Here is a 19,092-nt window from a genome sequence, read left to right as displayed (position 1 = left end):
ACAAGACCCAATACTGGCCTCTGATTTGATGTAGAGACAGACCAAAAAAAAAAAAGCAAGTGCAGACGTAACCACCCATGGAGTACAGGGCTATGCAGGGAAGAGGGGTCTAACGAACAGGAGGGGCGACCCGTTCCCCAGTTCACTGAGACGCCTCCAGCCGGAGCTGGACAAGGCGGCAAGCAGGCCAGGTCAGGCGGGGCTCGGAGGCCCTGGTGGCGCGGCTGGGATTTATTTTAAGGGACACGGAACGCCACCGCAGGAGAGGGGGAGGGGCGGGATTAAAGGAGAAGATGCGCTCAGCATGTTATATTTAGCGGCCAACGCGCCGGAAGCGCTCGTTACCCGCAGTTACTACGGCGCCCCACGCGCGAGGGGCAGCCCCCACCCTAACCTCCTAGGCAGTGACCTTGATCCCCTGTCTTCTTCCGCCTAGGGAAGAGACCCTCCCCCCCGACCCTCCGCCTCCACCCCGCTGGCAATGATTATGGCCCGGCCTCCTACCTTCTACCCTCAAGGAAGAGACCTCCCCGGCCTCCCACCTTCACTCCGCGGTCAGTGACCCCGACTTCCGTGGTCAGTGACCTCGGCCCCCCGTCACTCCCCGAGGAAAGGAGCCCCCAATCTTCGCCCCTGGGGAACGGGAGAGTTGGGGCGCACGCTGGCCTTCCCGCCCAGGGCCGGGGAAAGATGTCCGGCAAGCTGCTTTAAAAGGGAAACAGAGCCGTGAACACTGTCCACTGGCTCCCTGCCCCTGGGTGGCGAGAAGATTAGCACGCGCGGCAGGCAGAACTTGGCGCCCCGCCCCTTCGCCACACGTGTGCCCCGCCCCTCCCGCGCACGCGCGCTCCGCCCGGGCCGATTCCCACCCCTCCCCCAGTCCTGCCCGTCGTGTCTCGTGCTACCACCCTGCGCGGGGCCCGCCGGGAGCCAGCCGAGAAGTGGGGCGGAAAGCAGGGGAAAGCCCGCCCGGGCTGGCGGCGCTGGCTGCGCAGGCGCAGATCGCGGGCCCGCCCCCAGGCCGGCGGCACGGCCATATTTAAAGGGAGGCCGGCGAGGCGAGCCAATGGGGGACGAGCGTGTGGGGGCGGGGCGTGGCGGCGCAGGCCCCGGATGTGGCTGCTGTGGCCCCTCCTCCCCCGCGCTCCCCTCAGAGCCCCCGGCCGCGCGCCGCCGCCGCTCGCTCGCAGGTCCCCGCGGAGGCCCTCGCGCGGCGGTGAGGCGGCGCCGAGGCCGAGGAGAGGGCGAGGAGGCGACCGCGCGGAGGCGAGCGGGCCAGGCCCGGCCGGGCGGCCGCCGCCATGAGCGGCTCCTCGGGCACCCCGTACCTGGGCAGCAAGATCAGCCTCATCTCCAAGGCGCAGATCCGCTACGAGGGCATCCTCTACACCATCGACACGGACAACTCCACCGTGGCGCTCGCCAAAGGTAGCGCCCCGCGGCCGTCCCAACCGTCCGGCCCCCACCCCCTCCAACAGCCGGGCCCGCGCCCCCGCCCTACCCCCACCTCCGCCAGCGCGCCCCCTCCCCAGTCCCGCCTCACCCCCCCTTGGCGCCCCTCCCCCGCCCCCTGGCGCGCCCCCGCATCCGGTCCGCGCCCCCCGGGGCGCCCCCGGCCTCCGCCCCTCTCCCGTCGCAGCCCTCCGGGGCTGGACCCGCACAATGGGCTCCCCGGATCCCGGAGGCGGCGTATTTGTGAGCCGCAGCCCCGCGCTGCCCGGAGTTGGGGTGGGGAGGTGGGGGCGGGTCCAGCACCCGCGGCGCCGCCCCCCGTTCTCCTTGGTGGCGTAGCCCACCTCTGCAGGTGGGGGCTCGGCGTTGTTGGGGTTGCCTGCCCTAGGGCCGAGGGGGCCGCGGGCGCCGAGAAAACCTAGTCCCTGGGGGGAGGGGAGGGGAAGGGAGGGATGGGGGGGCGGGCAGACCCGAGTCTCCCCGGGCCTCTCCGGGACGCTGTGAGGGCGGGGGGTAAGAAAACGACTCCTGCAAGCCCTTCTGGAACCTATTAAGCAGCTGGGGCCTTGAGCCTGAACAAATACCACGTCTTAATGGATTCTCCTGCCAGGATAAGAGCGTCGGTTGGCGGCTAGGTGCTCCGTTTGAAAGCGCCTTCCTACTCTAATTCAGACGTTCGGTCTGTGGGTTTATCCTTTGGTGACAGACCCCTCCCTGCGGGCGCTGGTATCCCCACTGAAGTCCTGGGAGACTAGGGAAAAGATGGCTGCATTGTGCCTCTGCTGGAGCCCAGAGTCTTTCTGAGTGTGTTGAGGCAGGAGGTGGCCTCAAAGTTCCTTTGTCTTCATCCTCCGGGAAGGTAACTAGTGTGGTTCCCCTGCCTCCTAGAAGTGCTGCGTGCAGCCAGGTCTGCAGAAGCCCCGTGTGGTTGGTGGGTCTTATTAGGCCAAGGACATTGTGCTGGGCTTCAAGGGTCAAGGTGCAGCGCCCACGCTCTTGTGTTAGAGCCCCAGGCCTTTAGGTCGCAGTCAGTTCCCAGCTCTGGGAATAGCTCCTCTAAAGACTGGTAGTTAAGTTTTTGGATGGACGCGTTGCTCCAGGAGGTGTTGATACAAGTATTATTAGTATTGTGTTAGTATAAGTACTAATTTGTAATAGTACTAACTAGTATTAGTATTATAAGATTATATTGTCATTTGTACTTTTGACTGAATTTGGCCTGAGACCCTGGTTGGAAAACCTGAAGCCCAGAGTAGTCCCTGGTCCTCAGTGTGCTCAAATTAGTTAGAGGCAGCCTCAAGCCCATCTGTGCCTCAGAGATCCCAGGAGGAGCTTGGGCTCCTTGAACCCTGCCATCAGGGGTTAACCCCCTACGAAGTTCCTCTAGGAGACAGTGACACTGCTGGTGGGTGTCCATGTTCAGGGCCCCCCTCTCCCATTGTTTCTCTACCAGCTCCTCCCAGGCTGGTTGTGGACAGAAGGGTGGGGATAGCACTCAACCCACGGCTTTTCTCCGTTGAAAACAGAGTCCCCTGGGCTGATGTGTTGTGAAGTTTCAATCAAAAAGCAGCTGTGGGGCTGTTTAATCTGCTAAGTCAGATGTGAATGGGGGTTCTGCAAACCAGACGACTCATTTTGTGAGAGCGCTGGCTTGTATTTGAAAGTGAGAACACTGAGCTTCATGAATCTTTCCTTGTCCTTTGTGACCTAGAACTTTTTGGAGCTTCGACAGCTGGGGTCTTGTCAGTTGATAATGGGGTCTTCTCCATTGATAATTGGGGGGTGGGTATTAGTTGAAACGTGGAAACTGGGTGCTGTGGATGGCTCCTAGGAGGGGACTGATTGAATGCACTTGGTTGAGGACAACAAATTAACCCTTCTTTTTCTCAACCCCTAAGTGAGGTCCTTCGGTACTGAAGACCGTCCCACAGATAGGCCTGCTCCCCCTAGAGAGGAGATTTATGAGTACATCATCTTCCGGGGAAGTGATATCAAAGATATTACTGTGTGTGAACCTCCGAAAGCTCAGCACACGCTCCCTCAGGATCCTGCTATCGTTCAAGTAAGTGCCTCTCTGTATTTCTGTTGTGGGCATTGTTTCTAAGAGCTGCTGGTTTCCAAGTGGAACTTGGTGTCGTCTGGCCAGAGTGCTCAACTCAAAGAATGATCTTTTCATGAAAAGTAGTTGAATTTTCGTCTAGGCGGTTGGTGTTCTGTGGGAGGTCTTAACCTCCTCTAGCACGCAGTGGGGTGTACTGAAGAGGGAGGCGGGTGTACTGAAGAGGGAGGTGGGTGTACTGAAGAGGGAGGTGGGTGTGCTGGGAGGGGTGGGGGTGAGATGCTTCTAGGGGAGATTACCGATATGCACCTGGGGGGCTTGTCCTTAGTGTCGGGTTGGGTAAGCCTGTAGCCCCAGTGGTGTGCTATGAGCAGCAGAGACGTTTGGAGGGACTTGGGTCAGCGGAACTCGCTGTTTCCACACTGTCCAGGCGTTGTATTTAGAGTTGCGGAACATTGACGTTGCAGGTCTCACACCACATGCCTGCCTGCTGCACTAGGGCATTTGCCCTGGATTACTAGGGAGCCCAGGGGTCCCTAGTAATCCCTTTCTTAACTTGTAAGAAGTTTACAAGTCCCTTTCTTGACTTGTAAACTTCGACAGTCACTGACTCTTCTTGGGTTCACACTGCAGGAGGCTCTGGGGCTCAGCGTGCCCCCTGGGAGGTAGGAGCTTGCACTCTGGGCTGTGGAGCCCGTAAAGAAGCTCCAGGCCAGACTTTGGAAAGGTTTGGAATGAGCATCCCTAGGAAGCTGCGAAGAAGGAAGTACCTGAACAAGTCCTGAGCGACAGCGGGGCCCAGGCACCAGTCTGCCTGAAGGTGGGGAGCCAGAGAGGAAACGTGTGAAGACAGTTCCCTAGTAGCACAGCTGGGCCCCTGAATGTTGGGGGAAGGGCCTAGTCGATGCCCCTGGTCCTCTGAGTTTCTAGTCATAGGCAGCAGGGGCCATTAGAGGGGTTCATAGCGTTAGGAGAAGATCGTGTTAGAATTTTGTAGACTGGTGGAGCTGGGGATAAAGTATGGAAAGGGCAGTTCTGAGCTCCCTGAGGCTATCTTGGAGGCTCATGCTCCTCGGTGCCGCCTCAGCCTCTGCGAACACAGGCTGACAGCCTGGCTGCCTTTGCTGGTCTGCACGGTGCTCTCCAGGCAGGGTGATGGGAGGCCTTGCGCTGCTCTCACCTGTGTGTCTCGTTGCTCAGTCTTCCCTGGGCTCGGGCTCGGCCTCCTCCTTCCAGCCACACGTGCCTTACAGCCCCTTCCGAGGGATGCCGCCCTACAGCCAGCTGGCCGCCAGCTCCCTGCTTAGCCAGCAGTATGCCGCTTCCTTGGGTTTAGGTGAGTAACCTTTGCCACCTGTGAACTGCCTGTGCTGTGACATCCAGGAGATGGGCACAGACCCTGGTGGTGGGGACACTGTATTCTTGTCACATGCAGATTTGTAGTGCACACTGCGTAATGTACCTTTCTCAGTGCCCCTTCAGCTAGTGAGAAATTAGTAATTCCTCAAATGAGTGAGAGAGGCAGCAGTATGAGTTTTGAAACAGATGAATTGAATCAGAATTCCTTTAAAATAGCCTGTGTCTGGGTGGAAGTTGTGGTACGTCTGCTTCAAGGAAGAAATAACTGATATGTGTAATTACAGATGAGTTCTAACCACTTACACATTTGTCAGCCTATAAATATAAAAGTTAAGTGCAACACCCACCTATTCTATCCTTTTATCATTCTCCTGTCAGTGCTTTGCTCAAAAAGTGAAATTTCCCCCACGGCTGAGTAAGTTCTCTACACGCGTAGACTGAGGGTTACCTGGCCATAGGTTTGCAGTGTATTCAGACCACAGAGTTGCAGGCATTGCCTACTTCGCTCATGAATCATGCTTGTAAGAGTCCTGCCGTCTTGACCACTGCTCCTGCAGTGCAGGAGCCCTTCTCACCTGGCTCCCTCTTCCTAGGTGAGGCTTGTGTGAACAAAGTGCCCCGTGAAAGAGCCTGCTGGGTGCGAGCGGAGTCTCTCCTTACTCACCTGTGTGCTTTCTTGTTTGCTCTTGTCTCCTTTATCTTCTTTTAGAGAAGTTGGTAAGCCCTCCAGCCTCAGCCGCGGCTTCCAGCCCTAGTTCTTCTCCATCTCCACAACCTGTTTCAGAGCTTGACATGTCCTCAGAGCCACACCAGCTCACTTCCAAGGGTAACAGCAGTTTTGGAGAACTGCATGCCGTGTTGCGAGCTAAGAGCGAGGGGTAAACCAGTAGTAGCCCAGAATGACGGTAGCTGTAGCAAATAACTTGCTGAGCCCATGGATCAGCTCAAGTGCTTCTGTGTGGTTCTGCATGCGATCCTGGAGTAATGGCTCCCACAGTTTTAAATGACTGATTAGAAAGAACCGGCAGTGCACTTTGTTCACTCGTCCTGAGTCCAGGGCCTGTTTTCACCTATTCCGTATTACCTCTGCTCAGAAGGCCCTTTTCTGGGGTTTCTATTGGGGAAGTCTGCAGGGCGATCGCCTGCTGCTCTGGGATCCGTGTGGCACTTTCCTCACCACCCAGGGCATGAGGAATCGGGGGCCTCAGATATCTCTGGGGAAAGAAGCACCATTAAAATTGGGTGGCCAACCTGAGCTGTAGACCAGGTGAACAGTGGGCCTGATCCCTGGCTTATTAACACTGGTTTGTGCAACCTGTCTGCCGGGTGCCTGCATGTGTGGGAGTTTCTTGACCTTTCTGGGCCTTCTCCTTTCACCAGCAGTCTGACACGAGAGCGCTGTGTGCCACCCTCACCATTGCAGAGACTCAGTCCAAGATGGTACCTGGGGCTTCCGTTACAGTCCACAACTACCGTCAGTCTGTTAACCTGCTTGTGTTGCGTTCCTGCGTGGATGCCAGAGGATCTGAGCTATGGCTGCAGTGATGGTTTTTCTCCATTTAAAAACTGCCTGAGATAGTTGGTGGTTGTCGCACAGAGTCAGACACGACTGAAGTGACTTAGCAGCAGTAGCAGCAGGGCTCTTAGAACTGCTCTAAGGGCAAGATAGTTTGAGTGGTCGGTTTTTGTGAAAGGTAAACAAGCCCAAGGTTCTTGCCCAGTCTGGTTACAGTGTGAGTAGGACACAGCTGTGTCTTGTTGTGGGAAGGCCATGCTCAGTGACGCAATTGTCAGAAAAAGTGGTCTAGGTTAATTAATGCCATCACAGAGAACACTTAGAAGTACCAGCGTGGGGACTTCCTGGTAGTCCAATAGTTAAGAATTCGCGCTTCCCCTGAAGGAGGCACAGGTTTGATCCCTGCTTTGTGGTGTGGCCAAAATAAAAAGTACCTGTGTGTAGGGCCTGGCTTCTGAGTACTTCTGATGTTTACAAGGAATTTCTCACAGTCGTTTCTGTTGTGTTTGCAACAGAAGGTAGACTGTCCTGTGTTCACGTGTGCTGGGCTGCTCCTCCGAACATAGTTACTCTATAGTTAGGATTCATTCTGTCTCAGAAGTCTGTGCAACTCCACCTAGTCTTCAGCTGTCTGCTGCAACAGTGCCCATAGGAACGTGGGAGGGGAGATGGCCTGACCTCCCCCTCTGGCCTCCTCCTGTGGCTAAGCCCCTCCCGTGAGCTGGGAATTCTGCCAAGACTGGCTTCCGAGGCTTCTCTTCTGCCCTCAGGCCTGGGGATGCCTCGGGGTGGGGAAAGATTCCTGCAGTGCCTGCTCCAAGGGCAGCCTGGGAACCCTGGGCTCTTACAATGAGCCTTCACTGGGGGAGCACAGGCTGTCACTTCTCTGTAGTCAGCTCTCATCGCTTCATCCTTTTTTATTTTATTGCGCCTTAAGCAAAAATGACCGTGTTCTAGCATTTTTAACTTCAAAGGCTGACCATTGCATTTTGTGGAAGATGCCAGACTGAGATGGTTCTTGTCCAGGAGGGCCCAGAGTGAAACACATTCTCAGACCATGAATTCACCAGCATCTCAGGACTGTCGAGCCCCCACGGGGTTAGCGCTTATGTGGTTTGGGGGAAGCGTTTTCTAAGGCACTTGAGAGGTGTTCATGGTGCTAGGGGTTTCCCTCCTCGGGGTGCCCTAACTAGGGGAGCCTGCTGGCTTTGTTACTGCCTAGACTCAGTGCAGGGGATGGTACAAGTCAGGGCTGTGCTGCGTTTGGTAGAATTTCTCAAGGCAGTTGCCTTCCTCTCCTGCCTCATTCGCCAGCTGGGAGACAAGTATCGGGGTGTGGGGTGTGAGGCTTGCTCCTTTTCCCCATTTTTAAATCCTCTTCTTCTCAACTCAGGAGCCAGCTTTCCATCTGTCTCAGTCAGCAAGAGCCCCATGGTGGAGCAGGCCGTCCAGACTGGATCTCTTGATAACTTAAACTCCAAGAAGCTGTTACCTGGCAAGGGCACTGTGGGCATGCAGCTCAATGGGCGCCCGGCCCCACCCGGCACCAAGGCCACCACCGGTACTTAACTGCTCTCTCCCCTGGTCTTTATTCATGTTCTCATAGCCACAGTGCTTCCTGGGGGGGTCTTTATTTTTTTAACTAGATCCCCCGGCCCCTCACCTCACAAGCCCTATAGATTTTGCAGGGCAGCCTCTTGCCACATGTACCCTGGGGGTGCCGCCTACATCCCTTGCTGGGCTTTGCTTCTGCGGGTGCTGGCCTTAAACTCTTTCCTTTTGCGCCTTAGATATAGCTCAGCCAGCAGCTGTGCAAACTCAAGGGCAGGTGAACGACGAGAACAGAAGACCTCAGAGGAGGCGCTCAGGTAACAGCTATTGCCATTTAGAGTTCTGGGGAGCCGTGCTCTGCTCACTGCTCCTGCCTGCTTCTCGTGGGTGACAGTTTCAGGGGGCCGGGTTCAGCGGTGGCTTCCATGTATTCTGTCCCTCTTGGTCTGCTGTTTGACACTGAGCAATGTTGGGTTAGTGGCTTACCAGCCAAGGCCACCCTTTCTTCTCACAGGGAACAGACGAACAAGGAACCGCTCCAGAGGGCAAAGCCGTCCAACTAACATCAAGGAAAACACAATCAAGTTTGAAGGTGACTTTGATTTTGAGAGTGCAAATGCCCAGTTCAACAGAGAAGAGCTGGACAAGGAATTTAAGAAGAAACTGAATTTTAAAGGTCTGAAAATTTGCCCTCCCCCCAGGAGTGTCCATAGAGTGGGTCAAGGAAAGACAGCTGGGGGTGGGGGGCAGCTGGGAATGGTGGTCACTGGGAAAGCTTGCCTGTCATATAAGGAATTCCTGGCAAGGAGAGGAGTCTGGAGCGGGGACAAGAGCAGATTGCAGGGCCTGGGGCAGTGTGGGGTGAAAGAGACCAGCCCTGAGGAGAAGAGCTTTAACTCAGTGCAGAACACTCCCGGGCGTTTCCCCAAGCCTCAGTCAGCTGGAGTGGCCTAGTGGGCACCTGTCCTGGCAGAAGGGGCTTGGTTTGCTCCCTGGCATCTCAGTGCTCTGCTTCTCTGTGCAGATGACAAAGCTGAGAAAGGGGAAGAGAAGGACCTGGCCGTGGTGACCCAGAGTGACGAGGCCCCTGCTGATGAGGACCACTTGGGGCCCAACTGCTACTATGACAAATCCAAGTCCTTCTTTGACAACATCTCCTCTGAACTCAAAACCAGGTTGGGGATCTGAGGGACCAGGCAAGGCCTCGGGGAGCTGGTGTGGAGGTGGTGTACCTGTGCCCTTGAGACTGGGGCATGCTCCCATGGAGACCAAACCCAGATCTCAGGTTCAGGGCAGATCTCTGGGGCCCCCATTCACAGTTTTACCATCATGCATACAGTAGCCCCAGTGGCACCATCAGTAGGTGGGGTCACTGGTGCTAGAGTGATCTGACCCAGGTCCAGGCCCCTCTTTGCTCAGCTGCCCTTTCGAACCATCAGGGTGGGGGTGGAAAGTGCTCCCCGCTGGTACTGCTGATGTTCAGTTCTGTACCACCTCGCCTGGGCCTGCTTCCTGGTCTGACCTTGCTGGCTTGAGGCCCTTGCCACCTAGGCAGCTGGCATGGGTGTCCACGGTTTTCTTAAACCTGATGGCTTGAGGCCGGGGACTTGTATGTGCTTTGTTTTTAGTATCCAACTGCTGATGCCTAGGTGCTGCCCAGGAACATGCTGGACAGTAAATGGAGTCTGTAGGATGAGCATGGTGTGGACACTCAGGTCCCTTCGTTACTCAAGTGGAGTAGTGGGCGCTGGGGGTACAGCAGAAAGGAAAGGAAGAGGCTCTTGTTTCCCTTCACCCTGAGCACACAGCAGTCTTGTGCTGGCTTTAAGAGGTTGCAGGTGTGAGAGACCCGTCCAGTAGGAAATAGGCCTGGGAATCCTTGCAGTGCAGAGGCTCCGGCTCCAAGGTCCTGACTGGATTGCCGCCGCCCCCCATGGCTCCAGTGATGAGTCACCATCTGTCCTCCTTCCTCCCCAGACTGTGTGAGGAGCTGCCTGCTGCAGTCAGTTTCACGTTCTTTGTTTGTGGTTCAGTTCCAGGCGGACGACGTGGGCTGAGGAGAGGAAGCTCAACACGGAGACCTTCGGAGTGTCAGGGAGGTTCCTCCGAGGCCGTAGTTTCCGGGGTGGATTTCGAGGGGGCAGGGGCAACGGTGCAACCCGCCGTAACCCGACTTCCCACAGAGCTGGGACCGGCAGGGTGTAACGAGGCAGCCAAAGGTAAGTGAGGGGGCTCCGTGATCCTTTAGCATCATGGCCAGACTGGGCCCCGTAATCTTAATGAATCACTTGGGGGGCTCTCAAGGACGGTGAGACTCAGGCCCCAGGTTGTCAAGTGAGGGTCCAGGCACAGAAGGGTGGGGTGTTTCCTCCTCTAGTGTGGTCAATCAGGAGAGATGATTACAAGCTGGGACTAGCCCCAGCCTGGTCCTGCAGTGCCCCCAAGTCTGCATCTTTAACTAGGTCAAGGGATCACATGTGCCCCTTGGGGTCTGGATGGCATGTGAGCTGCAGGTGGGACCTGGAGCTGCCTCCCAACCCCCAATGTGGACAAAAACAATGATCTCAAGTTGTGTTGGCTGACTTGGGGTTGGGGGAAGGTTGAGTAGCCCTTTCTTCATTGGAGGCCAGGGTGTGCTGGGCTTGAGCTGGGGAGGTGCCTGGTAAGATACTAACCAGGTGTCATGTCTTCTCGAAGGCTCTTGCTGAAGCGGCACGGGTGCCAGGCCGTGTCTACGAGGATGATGGAGAACGCTGCACTTACTGGGGGAGATGTGGTCACTTCGTTTACTGAGTTTGGAAAGTTCCACGCTACTTCTTAAGTTTTGGACTGAACTTGGATGTGGTCTGGGTTAGAACCTCTTGTTTGGGGAAGTGTACATGGGAAACCGCTTTGAGGTTTCCTAGCCTATTTTTCCTTTTTAGTTGTGCACAGCCTGATTCTAAGGTTTTGGTGTTCTGCAGAAAGGTTCTGGAGCGAAAGCGTGATCCTCATTTTGTGACCTTTCTTGGACAGCTTTGACTTTAAGGTGGAACCAAATTTCATTTGGCAAATGCAGCAGCCAAATGCATCTCTGTAACTGAACTGGCCACAGGTGCTGTTGGCCTGGCACCCTCACTGCCACAGGTGGGGCCCAGGAGCCGGGCACGGCCAGCACAGGGGCATGTGGGGGCGGGTGGGCCTAGGGCAGGGAAAGTGCGGTGTCCCACGGATCATGTTGTATAAGCAAAGCAGATGACCCTGACATCCCAAGGGGCAATGTCAAGGTAGGGGCTGGTGGGGTTGGGGTGGGGGGCTCCTGGTGGTGAGCTGTCACTTGGAACGTGGCTTCTGTAGGAATCGGGGTGGGGGTGAACACCCAGGACAAGCCCCTCGGTGGCGTGCCTGTCCTCGCCAGTCCGTGACCCAGGCCAGTCAGTGTTGGACTCAGGCCGAACGCTGTTCGGTGTCTCATCCACTTGGAAATGAGCCAGTCTTTGTTTTTTTGCGAGGTCGATTGACCGAGAGCATATTTCTTCTCAGTTGTAAATAGTTCCATGTTTTTGTTTTACTGGTAGGTGGAGGGGAGGGTGGGAATATAAATTCGTTGCATGAGACCTGTAGTAGAAGCATGTTCCCTCTGACAGGGCATTGTGGTGAACATAAGCACCTTGGTAACTAAATCCCTTTAAGTAGGTATAAAGGTTTTAGTTCTGTATTACGTTACTGTAAAAGCTTAGGTTTATTTTTGTAGGACTTCATGGCTAAGAATTAGAGAATAGCAATGGGGTTGCTCTGTTGGAGTAATGTAAACTTGTAATTATAAATAAACACGCAAACCTTTAAAACTCTTCTTGCTCTAGAAATAGTCCTGTTGACTCTGTTGCCTAAATTACATCAGGGTTAACATGCCTGTCCCACATGCATGCTGTGCATGTGCGTTCAGGCCTTGAGCTGGTCAGATCTCTGGGGACACCTGGTGCTGTGAGCAAGACCTGGTCAGTCTGGGTGTGGGCCGTCAGCCAGGCCCTTCTGGGGTGAGTGATCCTGCTCTCTGGACACTTGGGACACTGGTTTAAAGAACCAGCTTCAGAAAGCTTGCTACCTTAGTGCAGCTTCCACACCCCCAGAACTTCATGTTGATGCTTTATAACGTGTTACAGGGTGGACCCTTGGACCACAGAGAAAAGCAGAGACCTGGCCACTTCCAGATGGGAGCGCCTCTCGTCACTGTTAATGGGCATCCAGGTGGTTTCTCACAGGCAGCGTCAGGGCAGGGCCAGGCAGCAGGTGGACCCAGCCTTGTGTTCTGGCCAAAGTCCTCTTTTGGGCAGTCCACCACTCCTAGCAGGTCCTGAGCCCTGGTGGTAGTTGCAGAATTTGAACAAATTCTTGGCAACTTTCCATTCGGGCGACTGACATCTTTGACCAGTGAAAAATAAATACCTTCCACAGTTGACCTGCTGGATACAACCAGCCTAAACACTAATTCTAAACTAGGTAGGTGACTCCACACACAAGCTCAACAGGTATTTCTCTGCTAGAGATTCTAAATATAGTTAAGTCAGTTTACCACCTATGATTAACCTTGCTATCAAAAATTTAAACTGACAATCATTGTGACACTTCAGGCTGAGTTTACAATGTGTCTAGGCCTTTTCACTGTTTTGGCTGTGCTGTGTGGCTTATGGGGTCTTAGTTTCCTGACCAGGGAGTGAACGAATGGGGGAGGGGGGCTCTCAGCAGTGAAAGTGCGAAGTCCTGCCCCTGGATCACCAGCGAATTCCCTGTATTCTTTAGAAGTCTGATGGATGGACATAAACCACTGAACTGAGAGCTCAGTTCAAGAAAAGCCATAGACGAGACAAGTACTACGAGTGCAGTCAGAAGAGACCACCAGCCCAGAGACTCAAGAAAGCCCTCTGGGTTCTCCTGTGGTACAGGAAGCCAAAAGGCAATGCCATCGCTAAAGCTGGTGGCAGAGCCCACGAGAGGCAGAGAGCTATGCAGGCCAAGTGGGTGGTAGGGGTTTTTCTTCTGAGGCAAAGTTTAGGACCATCACTTATTCTGTAAGTGGGCTGGAAGCTAAAAGAAGGATAATCTTTCTGGTTAAAAAGGGAGAGGGGGTAGGGACCAGAAGTCTTAAGGGATCAAAACAGGAGGAATGCTGACCTCATTTACTAGAACCAGAAATTCAAGACCAGTTCCAGAGCTGCGCTGCAAAGTGAGCTCCAGGTTTAAACTGAGCGGTCTGTCCTTGTGATGTCATACATTCATCAAGGACTCCAACAAAGTGTGAGAAGAAACGGTCATCCTGTTTCTAAAACCCTTAAACTGGAGAAACCCCAAGTTTCTGCCTCCATGGCACCCCTTGTCTACTGCCCTGTACAGCCTTTCCACAAATCCCAAGGGAGGGATCCCACTCAACCATCACCTTGTCTTAGAGCCTGTGAAGAGGAGCAGAAACGAATGCTCCAGAGACCCAAAGTGAGCAAGTTCCCTAAAGAATACACCTAAAAGATGCATTCATCTCTGAAAGAAAGGTTAAAAAATAGGCAAATTTATTGTAGGACACTTGGACAGTATGGATAAGTGGAATGGAAACGCATATGTATCCTTTTGGAAATCAGCCATGATTTGAATTTAAAAATCGTTACAAGCAAAATTTCATTTCATCATGATGCTTTCTTTTGTTTCTTCTTTTCATTTTCTTCTTTTTCTTTTTCAATCTCAGCAACGTATTTCTCAATCTCTTCAGGATTTAAAATCTACCAAAGGAACAGTGTATGGTTAGCCACACAAGGTGCCCCCAAACCTAAGTCCCAGATGCCCCCTCTGGCTGCTTCTACAGGAGAGCGAAGCCACATGTGGCTGACCCAGGGGACAAGCTGGAACCGATGTGTAGATAGTCAATGTGGGAATGCTTGCTTTTCCACTCACGTGGGGACCCTTGTAAAGAACATTTCTTGGCGCTAGAACAGTTCTGAACGTGCACTGCCCCCGGCCCTGACCACTGGGAACGCACCCAAAGAGAAGGACAGCAAACCAACTTGGTGATTACCTTGAGGGGTTGATCTCGCCTCATGACAGCAAGCTCTATGTTTTTGCCACCTGACTGAACCACCTTCAAGGGGAGAAAAGAGCATCAGACACCTCACCCACCTTGACCAGACTTGGTGCCCTGTGAACCTGAACCCAGAACTGCTACACAAGGGGAGGGGTGGACACGGGGTGCCCCGGCTGCACACTGATGTGGTCCTGTGGGGTATCTGCACTCCTCGATCCTGGGACAGCTGGACTCAGGGCCCTGCCAACTGCTCGCAGCCTGCCCCATCACCGAGGCCTGACGCCTGGGCCCCAGCCTAGCCTTAAGCTGTAATCCCCCTCTGCCTCTTTGGCTTCACCCCCAGCACCTCCAAGGTCTTGACAGAGTCTAAGACCTCACAGCTCCCATCCATTATTCCCAGTTCTTCTAATTCTGACTCTAGCAATAGCTTAAGCCTCAAAAAGTCTGAACTCTAGGCCAACTTAGCCACTTTGGTACCCTGACTGCCCCAGATGTAGAAGGAGCTGACAAAGCACCAAAGTGGTGCCTGGTGGTACCATGAGTGCCTGCGCCTCTCCTTGTTGCCTATACATTAGGCTGTTCCTTTCCATGCTGTCCATTCCCCAGGCCAAGTACCACCACCACCATAGTATGGGTGTCTTCATCTTGCCCAGGTTTCAAACACAAACTTACTTCCAGAAGGGCCTTGATAACCAGCTTAATAGTCAGATCATCTGTTTCAATGGCTTCGTCAGTATAATTCTTCTCCAGGAATTCACGCACTGATTTGGCACCCCGGCCTATAGCATTGGCCTGAAACAGGGATGTGCGTTACATGGCACAGAATGCAACGATTCAGAGCCAGCCAGTGCCACCCTGCTCCTGCATGCTGTGGAGAGGCAGCTGGGCTGGGGGAGGCATTGCCCCATGGCTTCTTTTTGCAAAGGGCTATTTGGAGTTGGTGCTCATGCCCACTAAGAATGGGATTCTAAAGAAAGACACACGGGCATCTTGTATACGCCACGTGTCCTTAGAGCTCACTGTCCTTTGCTCCCAAACATCAACACTGAACAACTTCCTGGCTTCCACATTACAAGTGTCATGAGCACACGACGTGTGTATGCACACATCCCTCTACAGGATGAAGCCAGCTCAAAGTCCCAATAGCCTCCAAAACTGCTTCCAAAGGCAAAACAGCCCCAAGCCCCTTTTTTGCCAGGGACTCACCTTCCAGGCATGGTATGTGCCCGAGGGGTCAGTCTGATAGAGTCGGGGGGTGCCATCAAAGTCAAAACCCACAATGAGGGCAGAGATGCCAAATGGCCGGCGCCCGTTGCTCTGCGTGTAGCGCTAGCGGAGAAAGAGACACAGTGACACTGCAGCCTCCACATGGAGGCTGCCCAAAACCCACTGCCAATAAAACACACCATGTTCCAAACACAGATTACAACAAAAGGATGAAAATAAATTAAGCCCATGTTCAGGTTACTTGTAATTCAAGTGAAAAATGAAACGAGCCCATGGTTTTTCAGCATTCCTCCTTCCTGTGCTACATTTTCTTTCTTAGATCAGAACTGCATCACGGAACGTGGCTGGGGTTCCTTGGAGTTACTTTGACAGCAGACACAATCTGGCTACAGACCAGGTTCACAAGTGATTAAGATTTCACCAAGAGCAGGAGTGGCTTTTAGCCCCCTCACAACTGTCTGGTGACTGGTCATTCAGAACAAGAACAAAAACTACATCGTGTCCCTCCAGAAATGTGAATGTGGACTACTCCAGACCACTAAATAAGAACACGACAATGCCACTGAAAAGGATACACAATAGTAAAAGTGCAGATGAAGAAGTCAAGGTTAGGACTGTGCCTGTGGAACAAGTGCAGTTTCCCGATTTGCCCCCAGAGATGTCCTGTGGCAGGACGCCCCAGGACACAGCTCATCACCAGAGCCGAGCCACAGCAGGAACACCCACCTGCTTCAGACTGGCGATATAACGGGTGATGTACTCCACGGTGACCGGGTCCTCTACGGTCAGTCGGTGGCTCTGGCATTCCACCCGGGCCCTGTTGATGACTATTCTTGCATCAGCAGTGAGGCCTGCAAGGATCACAAAGACAATGCCCCCTAAGCCATGCCTCACCCCGGCAACTGTCAAGGATGGCGCAGACCACATGCATGGACAGCAGATAACCTTGGGCAGGTTCTAAAACCAGTCCTGAGAGGCAGCACCAAGGTTACTCTGAGAGCCCCACAGTGGAACCAGCAGCCTCTGTGAAATCCTCTGAGAAAGCTGAATGGTTAAGGAGCTATGGGTGCTAGGCTACACACTAAGTCTTTGACAAGTCAATCTCCAGGGGAACCGGGATCTTCCTGCTGAAGGAGGAAATGAGTGAAACCACAGAAGTCCAAAACACTGCACATCCCGAGAGCAGGGCACTGTCCAGCTCTCCCCCCTTCATAGGTACACGGTTAACTGTGGACAGCTGACCTTTCTCCTGACAGCAGCAATGAGGAGACAGCACAGCTCTTCTTTTAGGAACTGTTTATTCATTTAGACCCTCTGCTTCAGCCTCCTGGGGAGGATCGTACCCCTGAAACTGAGGCCAGCCCTTTTCTTAAAAGCCAAATCTTTAAATGATTTCGGTTTAACCAATCACATGCCCCCCAGAGCCCTTTCACTAGGTTAGCCTCCAGACAGCCATTCTTCCAAGACATACGGACACGGTGCTGGCCCCAGACTCACCGGCGAATGCCATGCAGACATTATCATCCAGCGCACAGATCTTCCGCACTGTCCTTTCATCCTGCAGTTTGGCCACTGACTTCTTCTCCACACCAAGAACAACAATGTCTTTTCCTCGAACACCGACCTTCAATAAATATCAATGGGGCACTTAAGAAACTGACCAGAGGTTTTGCCACCAGAGACACAGCACTAAAAGCAGATGTGTGAACACCCTTGGGGGGGGGTGGGGGGGGTGGGGGGGGCATGCACACCCTGCAAACTGTGGGTCTCAATCCACTTTTGGGAGAGCTAGCCCAGGCATCACCATCTAGGCACCTAGCCTTGTGCATTAAATTACTGACATGTAGTTTCAGTTACAAAACAACTAAGGAATAACTGCTATATAATCCATGTGTTTGTGAACATGTGTCATTTCAACCCAGTGAATCAGAGTCTCTGTAAAGCTTGAGCATGAGTCCCTAACAGTGAAGTCAGGTGTTCCAAAAGCAGTGTTGCTGTGATTATGAAACTGTACCCAAGTCCTTCCCTCTTTCTCCTGTGCACTTTTTTTTTTTTCCTTCTTTGATTATACCATCAGGCTCAAGGGATCCTAGTTCCCAGACTAAGGACTGAACCTGGGCCACAGCAGTGAAAGCACAGAGTCCTAACTACTGGACCGCCAAAGAACTCCCCCTTATGCACTTTTGAAACCAATGTGCACAGCAGTGGAGAAATGCCTGGTGTGGTATCAGGTGAACAACATATCAACTATTACTGGGATGCCCATGGCTCTGCTTATGGCTGACACTATAGCAGAAAAAAAGATGTTTTAAATACATGGGGGTAAAAAACCACACTGGCTGCCAGTTAACCCACTCAAAGCACAGCAGACACAAACGAGACAATCACTTGTAAAAGCAAACTTCTCTCAGTTTGGACAGGATATCTCAGCCTTGGCCCTACAGGCACCTGGGCCAGCTAATTCTTCAATGTGGGAGCCAGGTCTGAGCCCTGTTGGATGTTTAGAAATCTCCATGTCCCGTGCAAAGAAGCACCGGGTGGCAGCCTTTCAGATTTCAAGGAGCTTTCTCATAAACTGTCTGCAAAGGCCAGGCCCAGAGGCAGCAGAGTCAGGGCAAGCAGAGGCAGACACCTGCTGGCCCACGGTGGAGGGGTTATCAGGTGACATTCCCCCCCTCCGTAGTCTTCAAGCTGAGCTGAGGTAGGTCAGAAAGTGGATTTGGGGGCCTTAATTTCGAGATTCATGAAATAAAAAATACTTCAAAATTCACAGAACCGTGTTTTTTCTCTGCCTACTCAGGCCTCCGAAACACTAAATGATTAAGGAAAAAAAAAAAAACCCACAAAAACCCATCATCCAATTTGACCGATAAACTCACAGGTATCTTAAAGACAACAAGTATTCACACCTGAAACAGCGGCCTAAATGACAGACCGCTCAGGTGCGACGAGACCCGAGTCGGGGGCAGGGTCCAAAGGGCGAGGACTCAGCAGTAGGACCCAGGAGGGAGCCTGCCCGCCGCGCCGGCGGCCCGGGAACTGCAGGGCCGATGCGACACCGGCCGCCCTTTGTTCTCGACATCGCCCTGGGCCTGGAGGGCAACTACTTTCTGGGGGCGGGGGACGACAGGGAGGGGGGAGTCGGCTACCTGGGAGCTGTCCAGACTCCGTCCGCCCCAGCCACCTACTCCCTCAAGGAGCGCCCGGAAACTAGCTAGGGCCGAGCTCTGCCTCTTAAGTTCTGCGCCCTCGCACCGCCCCAGGCCCCCCAGGCCTGCGCGGGGGCCCCGCCAAGATGGCGTCGGCGGCAGGCGCGCGCTCGGCTCCGGACACGGCGCGGGGAAGCGAAGCCCGCAGCCAGCAGAGCCCCTGTCGAGGCACCAGAAGCCCCGCTCGCCCGTACGCGGAAGCCGGCTCCCGGAGAGTCGCCCGGCCGGCCCTCGCGACCGCCGCCCTCGGCGCTCCTTTCTTGCAGCGGCGCCCCAATCCCAGCTTCCGTGTGCGCCCCAGGCCACCATGCCTCCTTGGGCCCCGAACCACCGCGCGCCAGTGAGCGTGGCCCCCGGGGAAGCGGGTCGGCGAGACGCACCCGGGCCCCACCCAGCCGCCGGGGCCTCTGCCGTCCCCCGCGCCCCGCCTCCTCGCTCACCGCGGTCGAGCCCTTCTTCACGGCCTCCTGCGCGTACTCCACTTGGAAAAGGTGGCCGTCGGGCGAGAAAACGGTGATGGCGCGGTCGTAGCTCATGCCTATGGGACGACGCGGCCGGGCCCGGGAAAAGCGCACACTCACGGCCGCGCAGCCGGCGATTCACGACGTTGCTGCGCCGGCGCCACGCGCGCCCGCCCGCCCCCGGCGCCCCCGATTACGCTACCGGCGTAAGG

At 54.4% G+C, this 19,092-nt stretch overlaps 2 protein-coding genes across 4 annotated transcripts; one reads left to right on the top strand and one right to left on the bottom strand.

Annotated features, from left to right (window-relative positions):
- Positions 1-1,144: 1,144 nt before the first annotated feature.
- Positions 1,145-11,767, top strand: LSM14B (LSM family member 14B). Of its 3 annotated transcripts, XM_070381454.1 has the most exons (10): positions 1,146-1,428; positions 3,351-3,514; positions 4,712-4,847; positions 5,580-5,696; positions 7,780-7,947; positions 8,177-8,254; positions 8,452-8,613; positions 8,962-9,112; positions 9,971-10,156; positions 10,635-11,767. In XM_070381454.1, exons 1-9 carry the CDS (start codon positions 1,302-1,304, stop codon positions 10,140-10,142), a joined length of 1,275 nt encoding a protein of 424 aa, XP_070237555.1. In that variant the 5' UTR covers positions 1,146-1,301; the 3' UTR covers positions 10,143-10,156; positions 10,635-11,767. The 3 variants fall into 3 exon arrangements, with proteins under 3 accessions (XP_070237557.1, XP_070237556.1, XP_070237555.1); XM_070381456.1 differs by lacking the exon at positions 5,580-5,696 and having other exon boundaries at positions 1,145-1,428; XM_070381455.1 differs by lacking the exon at positions 8,177-8,254 and having other exon boundaries at positions 1,145-1,428.
- Positions 11,768-13,454: 1,687 nt separating this feature from the next.
- PSMA7 (proteasome 20S subunit alpha 7) lies at positions 13,455-19,064 on the bottom strand. The gene is made up of 7 exons (XM_070381463.1): positions 18,860-19,064; positions 16,708-16,834; positions 15,937-16,061; positions 15,190-15,312; positions 14,656-14,775; positions 13,978-14,040; positions 13,455-13,684 (listed from the first exon to the last, which is right to left on the bottom strand). The coding sequence occupies exons 1-7, from the start codon at positions 18,953-18,955 to the stop codon at positions 13,592-13,594; spliced, it is 747 nt and encodes a 248-aa protein (XP_070237564.1). The 5' UTR covers positions 18,956-19,064; the 3' UTR covers positions 13,455-13,591.
- Positions 19,065-19,092: the final 28 nt, after the last annotated feature.

The sequence above is a fragment of the Bos mutus genome, chromosome 13 (assembly GCF_027580195.1).
Source record: "Bos mutus isolate GX-2022 chromosome 13, NWIPB_WYAK_1.1, whole genome shotgun sequence".
Classification (NCBI taxonomy): domain Eukaryota; kingdom Metazoa; phylum Chordata; class Mammalia; order Artiodactyla; family Bovidae; genus Bos; species Bos mutus.
Note: the sequence above shows the minus strand (reverse complement) of the source record. Positions and strands in the feature narration are given on the sequence as shown.

Bases quoted from the DNA above. Each gene is read 5' to 3' on its own strand.
- LSM14B (XM_070381454.1), top strand. From the start codon at position 1,302: ATGAGCGGCTCCTCGGGCACCCCGTACCTGGGCAGCAAGATCAGCCTC. The intron at 1,429-3,350 runs GTAGCGCCCCGC...TCAACCCCTAAG, and splicing joins CACCGTGGCGCTCGCCAAAG to TGAGGTCCTTCGGTACTGAA. The intron at 5,697-7,779 runs GTAACAGCAGTT...TTCTCAACTCAG, and splicing joins ACACCAGCTCACTTCCAAGG to GAGCCAGCTTTCCATCTGTC.
- PSMA7 (XM_070381463.1), bottom strand. From the start codon at position 18,955: ATGAGCTACGACCGCGCCATCACCGTTTTCTCGCCCGACGGCCACCTT. The intron at 16,835-18,859 runs GTGAGCGAGGAG...TATTTATTGAAG, and splicing joins TGAAGAAGGGCTCGACCGCG to GTCGGTGTTCGAGGAAAAGA. The intron at 14,041-14,655 runs GTAAGTTTGTGT...CTCCCCTTGAAG, and splicing joins TTATCAAGGCCCTTCTGGAA to GTGGTTCAGTCAGGTGGCAA.